Source organism: Trachypithecus francoisi, unplaced genomic scaffold (assembly GCF_009764315.1).
Source record: "Trachypithecus francoisi isolate TF-2019V2 unplaced genomic scaffold, Tfra_2.0 Lachesis_group3, whole genome shotgun sequence".
Classification (NCBI taxonomy): Eukaryota; Metazoa; Chordata; class Mammalia; order Primates; family Cercopithecidae; genus Trachypithecus; species Trachypithecus francoisi.
In genome coordinates this window covers 124,407,281-124,427,759 of record NW_022681468.1, presented here as the reverse complement: position 1 = coordinate 124,427,759, position 20,479 = coordinate 124,407,281, and the positions used below count along the sequence as shown (strand labels likewise).

General features: G+C 45.9%; 1 protein-coding gene across 1 annotated transcript; it reads right to left on the bottom strand.

Annotated features, from left to right (window-relative positions):
* Positions 1-364: 364 nt before the first annotated feature.
* PDCD7 (programmed cell death 7) lies at positions 365-19,131 on the bottom strand. The gene is made up of 5 exons (XM_033189754.1): positions 18,102-19,131; positions 14,311-14,449; positions 4,426-4,662; positions 4,081-4,168; positions 365-1,437 (listed from the first exon to the last, which is right to left on the bottom strand). The coding sequence occupies exons 1-5, from the start codon at positions 18,978-18,980 to the stop codon at positions 1,314-1,316; spliced, it is 1,467 nt and encodes a 488-aa protein (XP_033045645.1). The 5' UTR covers positions 18,981-19,131; the 3' UTR covers positions 365-1,313.
* Between the last annotated feature and the right edge of the window lie 1,348 nt (positions 19,132-20,479).

Sequence of the window (20,479 nt, the reverse complement as noted above, 5' to 3'; positions counted from 1 at the left end):
AGAAAAGGGACAAAGGCATTAGTATCTTGCACCCAAAAGCTTCCAACTACAGTACATAACATTATTTCCAAAATTGACGGTATCTTTACCAATCCAGATGTGGATTTTGCAGATAAAGTTTGGCGTTTAAGATTCACATTCCTGTAACAAATGCCTGCTTAAGAAATTTGAATTTTTGAATGAAAATACATTTCATCAATGTGAAAGTGTGTGTTAAGTGATTTGGAAGGCAAGAAATTGGCAGCAAAGGCACAAACTAAAAAATAAAATGATTTTTATTTAGTTTTTTGGAAATGTAACAAAATAATTGGCAAAAACCAAATCAAAACAGAACCAAAAAATTGACATGTTATATGAGATCATCTCCAAGCACAACAGCATTTATTAATGAATATAAAAAATATATTTTATTATTTGTATTTGCTTTTCCCCCAGATTTGACTACATGGATAGTTTTAGAAGCTTGAGTTCCTAAGATAATTCCACAGCTACACTGGCTCCTACAATGTGACTGAGTGAGGTTAGGGAAATATCCTTGGGGATTCTGAACAACTAGACCCTTAGAAACTTAAAAATAACAGGTGCTTTCATTAGGATCCTTCTAACATGGAAAAAATACAGCCATTGTCCATTAAAACACAATCCAATTTGGGTACTCTTCAGGTTTTCTAAGTACCCCACCTGAATAAAAAGACGAGGCCACCATATTTTCTGGCAACTCAGCCTAGTCATTGCCATCTTCCTAATTAGCAGCCTCCCAAGCTGCACTGAAACTGGGATTAACAAAACCGAAGATAACATGTTTTTGACCTTTCTTCCTAGAAGTAACACATTTTTGACCTTTATTCCTAGAAATCAAAGGGCTCTTCAGGTAGGAAAGGTCAGGAGGTTTTGCATCAAGCTTGCCTTCACACTCAGTATTAGTGGAAGGGCTGTGAAATCTACCCATCGCACACCTGTATTCAGTGTTTGAGTGTACTTACCCTTCAACACACAAGGAAGTTAGAATAAATTAACAAGTCACTCTGGACCAAGCCCCCCAAAACAGAGGCAAATCTGGTGAACCAAGGTCATTCACTGCCTGTGGTAAAAACCTCAGTTCACCTAAGTCCTTTCTTGAAGAACCACATTAATCTGATTCAAGAGGCACCTCTGGCCAGCACAGAGCACAGAAGGAAAGCATAACTTCAGGGTAGGGAAATGCCACATGGAATTCAGAAGTTGCAGTTTAGTCTACAGCAAAAGATGGCACCATTGCTAATATTTAGAGCTGGAAAGAGCATTGGCTGGACCACACTCCTGGAGCATCCTTACTAATGCAGCTTAACAGCAGTTGCCCAGATGTCGTTGCTGGGGAGCGGGGGAAGGACCCATCCTTGGGGAACGAAGTTGCCTTTGGGATGATCGGATGGCACCAGGTACTGATCCCAATCATGCCTTAATAAGAACATTATAGAACAACTATTTATTTCTGTTTTATTTCAAATAAGATGTTCAGCAACTACATATTCTTTTTTTTTTTTTTTTTTTTTTTTTTTTGAGACAGAGTCTCGCTCTGCCACCCAGGCTGGAGTGCAGTGGCCGGATCTCAGCTCACTGCAAGCTCCGCCTCCCGGGTTTACGCCATTCTCCTGCCTCAGCCTCCCGAGTAGCTGGGACTACAGGCGCCCGCCACCTCGCCCGGCTAGTTTTTTGTATTTTTAAGTAGAGACAGGGTTTCACCGTATTAGCCAGGATGGTCTCGATCTCCTGACCTCGTGATCTGCCCGTCTCGGCCTCCCAAAGTGCTGGGATTACAGGCTTGAGCCACCGCGCCCGGCCAGCAACTACATATTCTAAGACTTAGCTTTCAAATGACTGATATACTAATCTATTACAGAACTTGATTTCTAGTAATCAAAAAAATGACTACACTTTTTTTTTTTTTTTGAGACGGAATCTCACTCTGTCGCCCAGGCTGGAGTGCAGTGGCCGGATCTCAGCTCACTGCAAGCTCCGCCTCCCGGGTTTATGCCATTCTCCTGCCTCAGCCTCCCGAGTAGCTGGGACTACAGGCGCCCGCCACCTCGCCCGGCTTGTTTTTTGTTTTTTTTTGTATTTTTTAGTAGAGACGAGGTTTCACCGTATTAGCCAGGGTGGTCTCGATCTCCTGACCTTGTGATCCGCCCATCTCGGCCTCCCAAAGTGCTGGGATTACAGGCTTGAGCCACTGTACCCGGCCTACATTTCTTAAATGTACACATAAAAGGAGGAAAAACTCTGAAGAACTTATAGCCTTATGGATAACCAAATAATTAAGTCAATCCTCATTATTTACAGATTCTATATTTGCATATGTGCCTACTAACTAAAATTTATTTGTAGCCCCCAAATCATCACTTGTAGCTCTTTCATGGATACTCGTAGACACACAGAGTGGCAAAAAAATCTGAGTCATGAAAATGAACTGTTCCCAGCTGAGATCAAAGAAGGCAATACTTACTCTGCCTTCTTGTTTTCAGCTCATACTATTAATATAAATGGGTTCTTTTCTCTATTTAGTGCCACATTTTCCATATTTTTGTGCTTTTTACTGACGACTTTACTGTTTAAAATGGCCTTAAGTGTAGTGTTCCTAATGGCAAGAAGGCTGTGATGTGCTTTGTGGAGAAAGTGTTAGGTACGCTTCATTTAGGCATGAGGTAGAGTACTATTAGTCGTGAGTTCAATGTTAGTAAATCAACAACATATATTAAATAAGGTGTCTTTAACACAAACACACATACAATAAGGTATTCATCAGCTGACAAAAACATTGTGACCAGAGGCTCCCAGGAATCTACCTAACCCTATGTTTCCGTTAGGAGTGATGTTCAGTAGTCTGAAATCAGTGTTTGCAGTGACTTCAGAGAATATAGCTGTCATGAATAATGAGAATCAACTGTACTTATGTTTAAAAGCTAAAACTTGTATATTAGCAAAAAATAAACTTTTCTTAGAACATAAACTTGAGGCCGGGCGCGGTGGCTCAAGCCTGTAATCCCAGCAGGGAGGGCCGAGACGGGCAGATCACGAGGTCAGGAGATCAAGACCATCCTGGCTAACCCGGTGAAACCCCGTCTCTACTAAAAATACAAAAAACTAGCCGGGCGAGAGGCAGGAGAATGGCGTGAACCCAGGAGGCGGAGCTTGCAGTGAGCTGAGATCCGGCCACTGCACTCCAGCCCGGGTGACAGAGCAAGACTCCGTCTCAAAAAAAAAAAAAAAGAACATAAACTTGATATGCTAAAGAGCATTCTTTCATGAGAATCACAAACAGCTGAGGTTTTGGAAGGGACATCAGAGATCACTTAGTTCAGTGATTTTCAAATCACTCTTTGAAGACCCCTAGACCCCAAGCAAATGTTTATGGGAGTCTAGAAACAACAAAGTGCTTTTAGGCAACAACAGATTTATAATGCCTCGGGAACCCATTCATTCCATTTATGAATTACATAGTGTTTCCTCAAAGACTGCATTTTGGAAGAGTGCTTCTGCTCAAGTTTGAAGTCCACAGTCTAGTCCACAGTCTTCATTTTATAGGTGAGGAAAGAGAGACCCAGAGAGCTGAAAACTCTGCCTAGCTCCTTAAGAACTGCAGATTCAGATGTGCCTCCTTGTTCCCAAGTTTCTGGGCTTTGACCTGTAAGAGCTCAGAAGTCAGCACAGGTCTTAAACCATCTCCACAGGCAAGTACATAGTGGAGGGTTTCTTTTTCCTGGGTCTGGTTAGCACCCGAAGATAATTTGGAAAAGGAAACCAATGCTTTAAATCAATGTAACAGCTATAACATCTATAACATGAGATAATACAGCAAGTCACAACCTGAGTTTGTTTCTTCACCTATAAAAATAGGGACATCAACTTCTTAAGGATTAATGAGGACTAAACATCATGTATGCAGCATCCTTGAATATGGAAACATTATAAACCCATAATTTTTTTTAAGTTCCCTATGGAACTTAAAAAAAAGACAGTAATAAACCTAAACAATGTAAGCACTTCTTCAAGTGCTTCTTGCTACCTAAGGGAAAGACAACATGGAGAGCCTGCTCCTCTGACCTGATCTGGATGAGCGCTGGTAGGGAGTGCTCAGCTTGGAGGTAATATTGTCGGAAAGGCTCCAAGAGGTGAGCAAGTGGGAACTCGTCTGAAAGAGAAAAGCACAATACCATGTTATCATGCTTGATATCCACAATGTATTTCTCAAGGCAAGGTGACTGAGCCTATGATTATGACAGAATGAGCAAATGTGTTTCATCCGTATCCATGAGTTCTATGACATAGAATTGCAAATCTGGAAGGTGTCATTTGCTGCCTACCACCTCTTAGCTTGAGTTCACCCGTGGTAAGAAGAGCTGTGAATCTAGTATTTTCATTTTCTCCACTGGTTATAGAGCAACATACCTGGATCCCCAAACAACTTGGACTCAATTTCACGTTTCTGAAGTAAAATTTTCTCTTTTTCTTTTCTTTGTTTCTTTTCTAATTCTCTTTTCCTCTCTTCCTCTTGTTCTCCTTCCAGCATAACTCTGAGGGCTCTCTCTTCAGCTTCATATAGTTCAGAGCGCTTTTTAATGAGTTTTCTCATTCGCTGAAGATGATGCTCAAAAGTCTCATCTGCTGAGGCTGGAGGACAAACCCCTGGGCAGAAAGAACAAATTGGCATTTTATTTATTTATTTATTGAGACCAGGCCTCACTCTATCACCCAGGCTGGAGTACAAGTGGTGTGATCATAGCTCACTGCAACTTCAAAATCCTGGGCTCAAGCAATCCTCCCACCTTGGCTTCCCAAGTAGCTACAACTACAGGTGTGCACCACCATGCCTGGCTTTTTCTTTTTTCTTTTTTCTTTTTTTTTGAGACAGGGTCTCACTCTGTTGCCCAGGCTGGAGTGCAGCAGCATGATCACGACTCACTGCAGCCTCGACCTCCTGGGACCAAGAGATCTTCCCACCTCAGCCTCCCAAGTAGCTGGGACCACAGGCATGTGCCACCACATCTAGCCAATTTTTTTTTAATCTTTGTAGAGACAGGGTCTCCCTATTTTTCTCAAGCTGGTCTTAAACTCCTGGTCAAGCAATCCTCCTGCCTTGGCCTCCCAAAGTGCTGGGATTACAGGCATGAGCTACTGTGCCTGGCCCTACCTACTAATTTGTAAAGTTTTTGTATGACGTCTCACAAGGTCAGGAGATCGAGACCATCCTGGCTAACACGATGAAACCTGTCTCTACTAAAAATACAAAAAATTAGCCGGGCGTGGTGGCGGGTACCTGTAGTCCCAGCTACTCGGGAGGCTGAGGCAGGAGAATGGTGTGAATGCAGAAGGAGGTGGAGCTTGCAGTGAGCAGAGATTGCACCACTGCACTCCAACCTGGGTGACAGAATGAGACTTTATCTCCCAAAAAAAAAAAAAAAAAGTTTTGTATGAGGTCTTGCTATGTTGCCCAGGCTAATCTCCAACTCCTGGACTCAAGCAATCTACCAGCTTGGCTTCCCAAAGTGAGCCACTGCATCCAACCCAAATGGCCTTTTACACACTTTTTCTTATCACAAAAATCTGTGTTATAATGAGCAGGTTCAAAGTCCTACCTACAGTATGTATCAGTTAAAATTTGGAAATTTTACCCAATCTTTAAGGCTCAATTTGATGTTTTTGAGTATTCAATTACCCTGACCCTACCCTGACTTTCTCAACTCCTCCCTCTGGATCACACCATTTAATCTCTGACTTTCTTTTTCTTTTTTTTTTTTTTTGAGACTGAGTTTCACTCTTGTTGCCCAGGCTGGAGTGCAATGGTGCATCTCAGCCCACCGCAACCTCCGCCTCCTGGGTTCAAACAATTCTCCTGCCTCAGCCTCCCGAGTAGCTGGGATTACAGGCATGTGCCACCACACCTAGTTAATTTTTGTATTTTTAGTAGAGACAGGGTTTCTCCATGTTGGTCAGGCTGGTCTCAAACTCCCAACCTCAGGTGATCCGGCCGCCTCGGCCTCCCAAAGCGCTGGGATTAAAGGCATGAGCCACCATACCTGGCCTCCACTTTGTTTATTTCTGATGGTCTTGATCCTCCACTTGAAACAGTGAGCTCACTAAAGGGAGGAACTTGTCTTAACTTCATTGTTTGTGAAATTCCCTCAGTATCACTCTGAGTGTGAATTTTGGGAGTGTACACTTGGATGGGGAGGAAGATACACTTAACCAACTACACTGACCTTGCAGTCTGCTGCTGACAGTAGGCTGACCAACTGTTTTGGTTTGCCCACATGTAGCACTGGAAGCCCCACGTCCCAGTAAAACTGGGATGGTTATTATCCTGATTTAACTATGAGATCAGCTAACAGTATAGCCAACATATCTAAAGCCACAGCCGGGAAAATAGTCTGGTTATTAGGTGATATCAAAGAATTATTGCTAATTTTTTTGGTGTGACAATGGTATCATAGATGATGATGAGTATTTATGTATTCTATTTTTGTACATGTGAGAAATTTTTCATAAAGTTTCATAAGAAAAAAAGATTTTAACTTAATGAATACTTGAGTGGACTGCAAATTCTGCAGTCACTACCATAATTTCCCTACAATAGAAAAGCTGCTAGGTGAATCAATGTAGAGTGATGTGGGTGTGATCTATCCTGTCAGTCCTTTAAGATTTTAAAGGAGGCCGGGCGTGGTGGCTCAAGCCTGTAATCCCAGCACTTTGGGAGGCCGAGACGGGCGGATCACGAGGTCAGGAGATCGAGACCATCCTGGCTAACACGGTGAAACCCCGTCTCTACTAAAAATACAAAAACTAGCCGGGCGAGGTGGCGGGCGCCTGTAGTCCCAGCTACTCGGGAGGCTGAGGCAGAAGAATGGTGTAAACCCGGGAGGCGAAGCTTGCAGTGAGCTGAGATCCGGCCACTGCACTCCAGTCCGGGCGACAGAGCGAGACTCCGCCTCAAAAAAAAAAAAAAAAAAAAAGATTTTAAAGGAAAATACATTACCCATGCATTTTAGCAATACCAGATACAGGGCCAGGTGTGGTGGATCACACCTGTAAACCTAGCACTTTGGGAGACTGAGGCAAGCGGATTGCCTGAGCTCAGGAGTTCGAGACCAGCCTGACCAACATGGTGAAACCCCATATCCACTAAAAATACAAAAAAATTAGCCAGGCATGGTGGTGTATGCCTGTAGTTCTAGCTACTCAGCAGGCTAAGCCAGAAGAATCGCCTGAAACCAGGAGGTGGAGGCTGCAGTGAGCCGAGAACATGCCACTGCACTCTGGCCTGGGTGACAGAGCGAGACTCTTATCTCCAAAAAAAAATTTTAAAAAAAGAATACCAGATAGAAGAAAGAAAGAAAAAAAAAACTCCTAATCCCATTACCATAATCAACCATTTTATACTTTCCCACGTTCTCTTCAAGTCTTTTTGTCCATGTATTAGCAACTTCATATAGTTCAACGTTATGTATATATGTAATTTCCACTTCTCCCTGTTGATTCTGTACATTCTTCTCCAATCTTCATAATTACTTAATGGCTGTATCCTATTTCATCAAATCAATGCACTAGAGTATACTTATCAAGTTCTATACTCCTGGACACCTACAAGTTATTCCAAATATCCTGTTACATAGTGATACAATGAATATTCTTGGGCATGTTACTTTTTTCCTTCCTATGGATTTCTCTAAGAAAAATCTTTGGCCGGACATGGTGGCTCATGCCTGTAATCCCAGCACTTTGGGAGGCAGAGGCGGGTGGATCACGAGGTCAGGAATTTGAGACCAGCCTGGCCAACATGGTGAAACCCTGTCTCTACTAAAAATACAAAAATTAGCTAGGCGAGGTGGCAGGTGCCTGTAATCCCAGCTACTCAGAAGGCTGAGACAGGAGAATCACTTGAAACCGTAAGGCAGGGCTTGCAGTGAGCCGAGATCATGCCATGGCATTCCAGCCTGGGCAACAAGAGCAAAACTCCATCTCAAAAAAAAAAAAAAAAAAAAAGAAAAGAAAAATTCTCAAGAGTGGAAATGTTTGTGAATACTTACTTTCAAGACTAACAAAATGTATTCTAAACTGCTTCCTAAAAAAGCTATACATTTGCTCAGTTACCTAACAATTGACACAGAGAAGATAATTAATAGATACTTCTTCAACAAATGAATGATTTTCAACAAGGTTTTTTTGTTTGTTTTGTTTTGTTTTGAGAGGGAGTCTCACTCTGTCACCAGACTGGAGTGCAGTGGCGTGATCTCGCCTCACTGCAACCTCTGACTCCTGGGTTCAAGCGATTCTGCCTCAGCCTCCCAAGTAGCTGGGATTACAGGCATCCGCCACCATGCCCAACTAATTTTTGTATTTTTAGTAGACACAGGGTTTCACCATGTTGGCCAGGATACTCTCGATCTCTTGACCTCATGAACCTCCCGCCTCGGCCTCCCAAAGTGCTGGGATTACAGGCAAGAGCCACTATGCGCAGCCCTTCAACAGGGTTTTAACAATTTATGCTGCAACTTGTGTTATACAATAGTGCCAGCTTTGAGCACTACATTTTCAGTTTGGGCTGATAAATGGCATAAATAATGGTTTCTCAAGGTTAGTAGTTCTGTTTCTTGTAAAGTTGTAATTTGGAGGTAGGATTCTTTCCTTCTTCAACCACTACAGCTAAGTGGTTGTGGAACTCACTCTCAAGGCTAACATTTCTCTAGATGATTTTCTCCTAACTGCTTTGCTTCAACAGGTTTCCATTCACTCATTCTCAACTACAGAAACACAACAACTCAAATTTATCCTCTAAGTTGCCAGGCGAATGTTTTTCAAGTATACACAAAATTCTTACACGCTGACAAATTTAAACTGTCACTCTGTTTTGCAATAATCTAATGGTTTTGTTTCATTTCTTTACCTTTACAGGTAGTAAATACTTTAGATTCTGTAAGCCACACAGTCTCTGTTGCAACTACTAAAATCTGTGTATGGCCAAATACACAGATACTCCATCATCCTATATTAGCCTAAAGACCCCATGAAGAGATGTGGGCTGCTAAGCCCGGGCCACCAACCCACATCTCTCTCGGCCCCTCATTGATCACTCCCTGGTCAACGTAACATATTCCCTCAGAAATGGCACTCCTGGGCAGGGAGTGGTGGCTCACACCTGTAATCCCAGCACTTTGGGAGGCCAAGGTGGGTGGATTACCTAAGTTCAGGAGTTCGAGACCAGCCTGACCAACACGGTGAAACCCCATCTCTACTAAAAAAAATACAAAAATTAGCTGGGTGTGGTGGCACATGCCTGTAATCTCAGCTACTCCAGAGGCTGAGGCAGGAGAATCGCTTGAACCCGGGAGGCGGAGGTTGCAGTGAGCCGAGATTCCACCACTGCACTCCAACCGGGGCAACAAGAGTAAAACTCCGTCTCAAAAAAAAAAAAAAGAAAAGAAAGAAAGAAAGAAAAAGGAATAGCACTCCTCACACAGTCTTCCTCCTGGCACCTTCTAGGTTCTCTCCACTTCTACCACTCACTGCCCTCCTAGTCCTGCAGCTCCTAGACACCAATGCCTTTGCCTCTATTCCCCTTTAGTCACATGCTTGCAGTCTTGTTCAGTCTTTGGACCTTGGCATTATCAGAAAAAACTTTCTGCCTCTTCAATCTTAAACTTGATTATTCTCTTCCCCCACTACAACTTTCTCCCTTATAGTACTTTTAGTTCCTTCTCCCCAGAGACCCATTTAGCAGCTTCATCAAAACCTCCAGACCTGATGTATCAGATTCTATCCTTCTGCTACTCCTTTGCCACAAAACTCAGTGATCCCATAAAGCAAAACCCCAACAGCCCCATGCTCTGTGCTCACCTGCCAGCTACAGTACTACTGGAAGAGGTCATTTGATTGTGTGATCCATTGCCAATATATGTCAGCTGGACCCACAGCACCCCCTGCAACCATCTTCCACAAGTCTCTGGTTGGCTGTCACCCATTCCTCACAGCAGTTATTTCAAACCTTCAATGCTCTCCTAAAGCCCCACTTCTCTACTGGCGCTCAGCAAACCATTTACCCAGAGAAAAGCCAGCAGGCAGGAAATCCCTCAAATCTGTCCCTGCTTGCACTCACCTGCATCACTACCCATCTTCATCTCCTTCATTTTCATGCTTGTGTAAGACGGTTCCTTCTTCACTTAAGTTAATCCCTCCACCTGGGATGTGAATCATCCTACCTTCCATAGAACCTTGAGCCATCAACTATTCTTCCTGCTTCTCTCTGACCCTTCCCCTTCTACTTACTCCTCTCAGTAATTTTAAAAACGCTTAAGATTTCCCCATGACCCGAAGACACATAACACCCCTCAACATCACCACTACCATACATATTGCCAGATACTGATTTTGCTCTTTCCTTTTCTTCACAGGCTATCTTTTAATAAGTTTAATTCTCTGTTTGCTTTTCTTGTATCATATTCATTCTCTAACCTATTGTAGTCTGGCTTCTACCCCCATCACTCCACTGAAATGCCCCTAGCATAGGTCACGAATGACCAGTTGGATACTAATTCCCACAGATGTTTCTTTTTTTTTTTTTTTTTTTTTTGAGACGGAGTCTCGCTCTGTGGCCCGGGCTGGAGTGCAGTGGCTGGATCTCAGCTCACTGCAAGCTCCGCCTCCCGGGTTTACACCATTCTCCTGCCTCAGCCTCCGGAGTAGCTGGGACTACAGGCGCCCGCCACCTCGCCTGGCTAGTTTTTTGTATTTTTTAGTAGAGACGGGGTTTCACCGTGTTAGCCAGGATGGTCTTGATCTCCTGACCTCGTGATCCGCCCATCTCGGCCTCCCAAAGTGCTGGGATTACAGGCTTGAGCCACCGCGCCCGGCCCCCACAGATGTTTCTTATTTCTTGATAATAAAAAGAATAATAATATGAAACACGTATATAGCATTTACTATGTGCCAGGACTGTTTTAAGTACTTTACACATATTTATTAATTTAATCCTTACAACACCCCATGGGTAGGTAATATCATTACTCCCTTTTTGCAGATGAGGAAACCAAGGTTCAGAGAAGTTCAAGTAACCTGTCCAAGTGTATTAGTCCATTCTCACGCTGCCAATAAAGATATACTTGAAACTGGGTAATTTATAAAAGAGGTTTAATTCACTCACAGTTCCACATGGCTGGGGAGGCTTCACAACCATGGCAGAAGGGGAAGGAGGAGCAAAGTCATATCTTACATGGGGACAGGCAAAGAGGGCGTGTGCAAGGGAACTCTCCTTTATAAATCCATCAGATGTCATGAGACTTATAATCACAAGAACAGCATGTGACCTGTCCCCATGATTCAATTACCTCCCAGCAGGTCCCTCCCACAACATGTGGGAATTATGGAAGCTACAATTCAAGATGAGATTTGGGTGGGGACACAGCCGAACCATATCACCAAGACTACACAATCTCTCTAAGCACTTGCCACTTTCCAGAAGGAAGCTGGGAGTCTATCTTTTCCTCCCATCTCTCTGACCTCTTAGTCTCTTTTTTGCTCTCCTCATCTTCTACCTTGATTTTGACATTCCTTATGATTTTGTCTTTTTGGCCCTCATCTCATGCTGTACAATCTCCTTAAGGTCATTTTGACTCATGGCTACATGCTAATGAACTCTTATCTAGGATGTACCACACACACCTCAAACTCAACAGGTCCCCAACTGAACTTGTCAACCCCAAACCTGTTCTTCCTCCTTTGTTTTCCTTCTTCATTAGAATAGTATCGGCCAGGCACAGTGGCTCACACCTGTAATCTACAACTTTGGGAGGCCAACATGGGAGAATCGCTTGAGCCCAGGAGTTCGAGACCAGCTTGGGCAACATGGCGAAACCCATTTAAAAATTAGCCAGGTGTGGTAGTGTGCACCTGTAGTCCCTACTACTCAGGAGGCTGAGGAGGGAGGATTGCTTGTGCCTGGGAGTATAAGGCTGCAGTGAATTACGATTGCATCACTGCACTTCAGCCTAGGCGACAGTGTAAGACCCTGTCTTTAAAAAAAAAAGAAAAAAAAAGCTATCTTCACTTATTCAGTAGGTGAGGCTAGAACCTGGAAGTCATTTCTTTTCCCTTTAGTTCCTGTACTCTGAGTTCCCTAAGTTATTTATTTATACGTACATGGGTATATACACGTATACCTTTATTCATTATCTCTCAATTCTTTGACTTGAGAATTATTCACTAATAATTGTGAATTACTGAATTATTCACTATCACTTGAATTATTCACTATCTCTCAATTCTCCTACACTGACGTCGCTCAGCTTATGCTTCCATACTATCCATGCCCAATAGCCTTACCAGTCTCTCTGCCCTTCTCTCTCTCTCCTGGACGCTCCAAAACTTTCTCTGCTCTACTAGCACTGATCTTTGCCATCATTTCACTTAAAAACTTTCAGTGGTTCCCCACAGCTTTAAGTGTGAGTGAGAACTCTAGCATGGCCCATAAGACAATTTACAACGTGGTCCTGCTAAAACATCCAGTCTCATCATTTAGCACTTAGTTGGAGGTGCACATATCTTGAAGAGAGAAGTTAGCTGTTCATTTTAAGTATGCATGCAACCAGCTGCTGCTTACCAAATCATTTTACACTCAAGTCAGTTAAAGCCACAAAGTCTGTTTGTTTCTATAGATCATGATTTTCCTAAAATGTCCTCCTGCTTTTGGACCAAACTGAGGAAGACTAATATTGGGAAATGCTGGTAAATTACTTGGCAGAAGTTTACTGAGCACTCACCTCACAGAGAATGGGAGGTGAGGGAATATTAAATAGCTCTCAGGTTTTGCTTTCAGGTGAAAAAGAGAGATGAGTAGACAAAGCAGATGCTAACTTCCCTCTGCTTTACAAGCACCCTGAGAGTACCACAATGGAGACATCTGTTTCCAGACAATGGAGGTCTGGGTGTGAATTAGCCACTCTGAAGGCTAGTATGCAGAAGCCAATCACTTGGCTGGCAAATGAGCCTGAGTGACTACAAAATGGTCATATTCCAACACAACTTTCTTAAGGGTCTAAAAGAATCCCAGTTTTCATTTATATTTTAAATAACACAGGGGAAATCATTTGTTAATAGAGTGGCATTTGCTAATTTGTACACTCTCAAATACCTCTGGTGAATACCAAAGGCCTACAATCTACTAAATAAATCAGCATGTGGTCCAAAGCGGGTGCAAGTGAGAAGCAACAGGACGTTACTTTAGTCCAGATCAGGGAAGGATGAAGGATGCTGCACGTGTATTTGGTTTTGAATAGTGAGATCCTAAAATGGCGAAGATGGGACTGAGGGCCCTCCAGATGAACAGAATGAAAACAGCTAAGATCCAGACAGGCAAATGGAAAGCACAACTGGGTAACTTCTAGAAAGCCAGCATGGCCGGGCGCAGTGGCTCAAGCCTGTAATCCCAGCACTTTGGGAGGCCGAGACGGGCGGATCACGAGGTCAGGAGATCAAGACCATCCTGGCTAATACGGTGAAACCCTGTCTCTACTTAAAAATACAAAAAACTAGCCGGGCGACGAGGCGGGCGCCTGTAGTCCCAGCTACTCGGGAGGCTGAGGCAGGAGAATGGCGTAAACCCAGGAGGCGGAGCTTGCAGTGAGCTGAGATGCGGCCACTGCACTCCAGCCTGGGTGGCAGAGCAAGACTCCGTCTCAAAAAAAAAAAAAAAAAAAGAAAGCCAGCACGATTGGAACAAATTTCTGTGGAGAAGCTTGAACTGCCGGGCTATAGTGTCTGGTGCTTCCTCCAGAGGCAAGAAGAGACCAGTTACATGCAGGGAAGGTGGGGAAATCCACACAGTCTGCAATCCCTGCCCTGTCCAACCATTCATACCTCTTCAAATAGAAATAATTCCGATTTAAAATGTATCTGAAGAAGCATGCCAAGTTTTCAACACTTTCTGGAGCACCCAGTAAGGGTGAAAAGCTTTCACTTTGGCACAAGGCAAAGTTGACTAGCCATGACAAGCCCACTCAGAAGAGTGTGGCCAGAAATGCCTGGGGTAGGAATGATAAGTCAACAGGAAGACAGTGCAGTGAGTTCCCACACTTGCCTCTCTTTTCAACCTGGGCTACCAAAGGCTAAACATCTTCTGAGGCTTCCTCCTTCAGAAGTTATGACTTACTGCTGACAAACCCAGCTACCCTACAAGGTGAAAATCATGAAGTTTCAAGTATTTTTCCCTCAATAATATTTGGGGTGGGAGGCACTAGAGTAAAGAAGGGGAAAGGAACAAGGAAAAAAATGCAAAGTCACAGTTACCTTTCCTTGCTGCAGCCTCTTTCCTCAATTTCCTCAATTTCTCCAAAGCCCGAAGAATGTCCACCATTCTTTTGGTATCTGCTTGTTTTTTCCTCACTTCAGATAGTACACCATCAGCGGCTGCTTTGAGTTCCTGCTCCTGGAGGAGAAACAAAGCCCATGAGACCTCGTATTAGGAACAAACTTACAGCAGAGAATAGCTGCCCAGTGGTTAGATTTTAAAGGATCTGACAGTTTCCAGGTTAAGAGAGACTCTACTGAATCTACATCCCAATTTCCTAGGCCTTGCACAACTCCTCTCTAGCTAAAAGGTTATCCCCCTCCACTGATGGTACAACCTTCATCTTAAAGAGGAACCTCTCCTCTCTGTATCTTCTACATAGCACTGGTTTTGTTTCTTCCTCAGTGTTTCTCAAAGTGCAGTGCAGGGAGCAGGTATCCAACTTACCTTGTTAAGCTTAGACTCTTGTTAAAAATGCAGACTCCCTAGACTTGAAGATTCAGATTCCCAGGGAGGATAAGGAATGTGGCTGGAAAGGCTGAGACCTCTACAAAGGTCTCTTAGTGACAACCTATGTTTGTGCTCCACTGCTCTGAAGTCCCAAGAATCTCTTCCATGTGACAGCTTTTCAAATATCAAAGATTGCTATCCTACTCTTGACTTAGTTCACATACAGACTAAGCAACCCCAGTTCCTCAAGCCACTCCTCATTAAGACTCTGTCTCCAATATCCTCATCATGGAAGCTGGGCATAATGGCTTGTGTCCCTAGCTATTCCTACTCAGGAGGCTAAGGCGAGAGGATCACTTTGAGACCAGTTCAAAGCTACAGACTATGACAAACCCACTACACTCCAGCCTGGGCAACAGAATGAAACTTTGTATTTTTTTTGAGACAGGCTCTCATTCTATTGCCCAGGCTGGAGCGCAGTAGTGTGATTACAGCATCACCATGCCCAGTTAATTGTTGTTTTTTGTAAAGACGAGGTTTCTCTATTTTGCCCAGGCTGGTCTGGAACTCCTGGGCTCAAGTAATCTGCCTGCCTCAGCCTCCCAAAATGCTAGGATTATAGGAGTGAGCCACCGCACCTGCCCCCAACCCTTTTTTTTTTTTTTTTGAGATGGAGTCTGTCTGTCGTCCAGGTTGGAGTGCAATGGCGCGATCTTGGCTCACTGCAACCTCCGCCTCCTGGGTTCAAGTGATTCCCTGCCTCAGCCTCCCAAGTAGCTAGGATTACAGGCACCCGCCACCATACCCTGCTAATTTTTTGTATTTTTAGTATAGACAGAGTTTCACCATGTTGACTAGGCTGGTCTCCAACTCCTGACCTCAGGTGCTCCATCCACCTTGGCTTCCCAAAGTGCTGGGATTACAGGCGTGAGCCACCATGCCCGGCCCTAACCCTGTCTCTTTAAAAAAATAAAATAAGTAAAATAAAAAATCCCCACCGTGGGTGGTGGAGAGAATCCTCCTGCCTAAAGTGCTCTCCCCCATCTGTCAAATAAGTGCCTGTAATTCCACCACTACAGCCAACACCAAGCTGTTCACTTCTCCGTTTGGATTACTCTGTTTCCACGGAACTGCATCTATTACCTTCACCTGGTGGATTTTTCCTTTAAGACTCAGCTTATAGCCAGGAGTGGTGGGTGTGCGCCTGTAATCCCAGCTACTCTGGAGGCTGAGGCAGGATAATCACTTGAATCTGGGAGGTGGAGATTGCAGTGAGCCGAGACCACACTACTGCACTCCAGTCCGGGCAACAGTGCGAGACTCTGTCTCCAAAAAAAAAAAAAAAAACACACTCAGCTTACGTGTCATTACATCATTTGGGAAGCATTTCCTCAGTAAATTAGATGTCCCTTCTTGGGCTTTTACAGCACCTACAGTTGAATTCCTAACACACACCACGCTATACTGACATGATCTCCCACAGATCTCTAAGCCAGGGGTCAACAAACCCGAAGCCACGCATGGGAACCAGTCCATGGCCTGTTAGGAACCAGATCACACAGCAAAAGATGAGGCAGGTGAGCAAGTCAAGTCTCATCTCTATTTACAGCCACTCCCCCATTGCTTGTATTACCACCTGAGCTCCGCCTCCTGTCAGATCAGCAACGGGAGCATTAGATTCTCATAGCAGCACAAAAAAGTGAACTGCGCATGGGAGGGATCTAGGTTGTGGGCTCCTTATGGAGAATCTAAAGCCTGATGATCTGTCACTGTCTCCTATCACTCCCAGATGTGGCTGTCTAGTTGCAGGAAAACAAGCTCAGGGCTCCCACTGTTTCTACATTATGGTGAGTTGTATAATTATTTCATTATGTATTACAATGTAATAATAATAGAAATAATGAGGAGGGAAGGGAAACCCAGAGGCACTCAAAGGTAATGAAAATGCCTTAGACGGCTGGGTGCAGTGGCTCATGCCTATAATCCCAGCACTTTGGGAGGCAGAGGCAGGTGGATCACCTGAGGTCAGGAGTTCAAGACCAGTCTGACCAACATGGAGAAACCCTGTCTCTACTAAAAATATACAATTAGCTGGGGTGTAGTGGCGCATGCCTGTAAGTCTAGCTACTCAGGAAGCTGAGGCAGGAGAATCGCTTGAACACAGGAGGTGGAGGTTGTGGTGAGCCTAGATTGTGCCATTGCACTCCAGCCTGGGCAACAAGAGCAAAACTCCGTCTCAAAAAAATAAAAAAATAAAAAATTTTAAAAAACAAAATGCCTTAGAGAACTATCTGAACAATTTCCAGTTTTACCCTGGCCCAAAAGAGGCTGCGATCAACACGCTTTGGAATTAGACAACTTGGGATCATATATGGGAAACTGCCACAAACTGGTTGTGTGACTGTTGGCAAGTTAACCTCTCTATGCCTCAACTTCCTAACCTGTAAAATTAGCATAATACTTCCTACTTCTCAAGGCTGTTATAAACATTCAAGATCTGGTATATGTAATGACCTTACCACAGCTCCTAGTATATATAGTAAATGCTCCGAAACACTACTGCTGAACTTGGGGATACATGGTTTGAAACTTTGTCAACAAAGGAATCCTCGGGGAATCACTATTGCCCCATCAGCTAATTGGAGTATATATATTCCTTAAGGTAGGGTCCCGAAGCTCTCTTTTCATTTATTTATTTTTTTTTTTTTGAGACAGTCTTGCTCTGTCGCCCAGGCTGGAGTGCAGTGGTGTGATCTCGGCTTACTGCAACCTCCACCCCCCGAGTTCAAGCGATTCTCCTGTCTCGGCCTCCCGAGTAGCTGGGATTTCAGGCGCCCGCTACCAGGCATGGCTAATTTTTATATTTTTAGTAGAGACGGGGTTTCACCATCTTGGCCAGGCTGGCCTTGAACTCCTGACCTCGTGATCCACCCGCCTCAGCCTCCCAAAGTGCTGGGATTACAGGCATAGGCCACCGCGCCCGGCCTATATTTTGTATTCTTAAAATCACCTAGGGCAGCACAAGACACAAGGAAGTAGACACTGGTTTTGAAAGTAAGTGGACAATGTTGGAGCAGGATAGAGGAGACCCGTCACTCGTGCAATGCCACTGTGTAATCCTATACTTTGTGTTTACAGGACTTTACAGTGCACCTGGAACTTTTGTCTACATCATTAACACAAAATTAACATGGTGGTATCAGGTGGGAAGGTTAGCTGTCGCTTCATTTTGCGCGTAAGGACAGAGGCTTAGCCCTGGGAAATGGAAGTTTAAAGCCTCCTGGTGCTCCAGGTTCCAACCACCATCACTCCTACCCCCATCCGCGGCCGCTGCTCTCACCCGCTTCTTCTCCTCCACCTCCTGCACACACTTCACCCTCCAGCGGTCAATCTCCTGCTCGCGTTCCACTGCCCGCGCGGCCTCTGCCTCCCGCTCGGCCTCGCGTTCCCGGGCCCTCTCGCGAAGCCGCAGCCGGCGGCGCCGGACCCTCTCCAGTCTCCTCCGCGCCTCGCCCACATAGGCAGCCTGGGTCAACGGCTGTAGCCGCTCGGCCAGTTCCGCGCGCAGCGGTATGGCCTGGGAATACAACAAGGCCCAGGCCGCGCCGTCGGCTTCGGCCTCGCGCAGAGTCTGGCTCAGGCCGCGCAGCCGTCGCACCAGGCGCAGAGCCCCGCGCAATCGCGCTCGCACTTCGCCAAGGCTGGGCCCAGCGTGCGTGCGCTGGGGCACCGGACAGCCCGCCCGCCGCGGGGTCCCGAACACCGCCTCCAGCCACTGCCGGTCGCGCAGGCGCTGGAGGGCCGCATCCCCGAGCACGTCCGCCGGCGGCGGCGGCGCCTCAGGCCAGCGCTGGCTCCAAGGCGGCCCCGGGCCGGGAGGCGGCGGCCGCGGTCGCTCGCCGGCGTCAGTCCCCGGGAAGGGCCGGCACTGGGGCGGCGGAGGAGGCAGCGGCGGTGGTGGCACCGGGTAGAAGGCGCCAGCGCCGCCGCCGCCGCCGCCGCCGCGGGAGGCTTCCGCGGAGGCTCGGGGCTGCAGAGCCAGCGGAGGCTGAAGGAAAGGGGTGGAGGTCCCCGGAAAAGGGCCGGGCCGCTGGGGGAGAGGAGGCGGGAAAGCCGGGGAGGGCAGCGGCGGTGGCGGACAGCCGAAAGGAGCAGGAGGCGGCGGCTGCGGGGGCGGCGGGCCTGGGCGACCTTGGCCGAAAAAGGGTGGCAGAGCCATGTTATCGACGGAGATGCTTTGAGAAGTGACAGGAATCTGAGTGGTTCCTCAAGAGAACCTTCCGGCGGAAGTGACGTCGTTACGACGCGCGGCGCCTGTAGACTTGTCCCTCCGGAAGGCTTCTTGCGTAAGTGGGGAGTGGTTAAACCTTGGGTCGTTCAGTTCATAAATACTGTTCTTATTAAGGATCGTAGGTGCAGAGCTACCCGCTCCGCATACAGTGAGACTGAGAGATACGGATCTTCTCTTCATGGAACTACTTGCCTAGTATGACATACTAATCAATCATGGTGAGTATCTTCGAGAAGTTGGAGGTTATCCTGAGGAACTGCAGCTGCAGCTGAGATCTGGAAGATAAATAAATAGAAAAAAAGAGGGAAGCACAGTGCAGATGAGAACATGTGCAAAGGCCCTAGTAGACAGTAGATTTTTCTTTGAAAAATGAACTATTTTTACCTTTCTCCTTTCCCCACACCTCCGACTTAGCTCTTTAGGAATGCAATTATAGGGTGGCGCTGTGGCTCACGCCTGTAATCCCAGTACTTTGGGAGGCCGAGGCAGGCAGGATCGCTTGAGAACTGGAGTTTGAGACCAGTCTGGGCAAGATAGCGAAACCCTGTCTCTACTAAAAATATAAAAAAGTAGCCGGGCATGGTAGTGTGCGCCTGTAGTCCCAGCCACTGGGGAGGCAGAGGTGGGAGGATCACCTGAGCCCTGGGAGGTAAAGACTGCGCGATAGCGCCACTGCACTCCACCCTGGGCGACAGAGTGACACCTGTCTCAAAAAAGAAAAAAAAAAAGGAATCCGATTAACATTTACCTTCTCTCCACCAGACACTCTCTACACTGTAAGCTTATCTAATGTGTTTGCTTATTAGTTCCAAAGACGGAAGCTTAAACCAGGCACCTCTGGAACTTTCCCATACCAAGGGATTGCCTGGGGACAATTGTCAATTTACAACCTAGCTCTGTCCCCCTTCCCCCCCACCCCTGCCTTCGCCCCAGCCTCCATGGTGCCAACCAGATCACCGATGGATACATAGGAGCAAGTCCCATAGTCCCAGCACCTCCTCGGTTCCTCCCCCCACCCCCACCAACCCCCTTACATGCCATCCAGGTCAACCACGTCCTGCGCCCCCCACCCTCTTTTTTTGAGACAGAGTCCCTCTGCCACCCAGGCTGGCGTGCAATGATGTGATCTTCACTCACTGCAACCACTGCATCATGAGTTCAAGTTATTCTCGGTGCCTCAGCCTCCCTAGTTGCTCGGATTACAGGCCCCCGCTGCCACACCCGACTAATTTTTATATTTTTAGTGGTTTTGTATTTTTAGTAGAGATGGGGTTTCGCAGTGTTGGCCAGGCTGGTCTCGAACTCCTGGCCTTAGGTGATCTGCCCACCTTCACCCCCCAAAGTGCTGGGGTTACAGGTGTGAGCCACTGCGCCTGGCCCCATGGCCCCTTTTAAGCCTTCACTTTCTGCTGAGAAAGCTGAAGTGG

Excerpts from the sequence above, each read along its gene's own strand:
- PDCD7 (XM_033189754.1), bottom strand. The coding sequence starts at position 18,980 with ATGGCTCTGCCACCCTTTTTCGGCCAAGGTCGCCCAGGCCCGCCGCCC. Across the intron at positions 14,450-18,101 it reads AGGTGGAGGAGAAGAAGCGG|GAGCAGGAACTCAAAGCAGC; the intron begins GTGAGAGCAGCG and ends TTTCTCCTCCAG. Across the intron at positions 1,438-4,080 it reads CCAGCGCTCATCCAGATCAG|GCATGATTGGGATCAGTACC; the intron begins GTCAGAGGAGCA and ends GTTCTTATTAAG.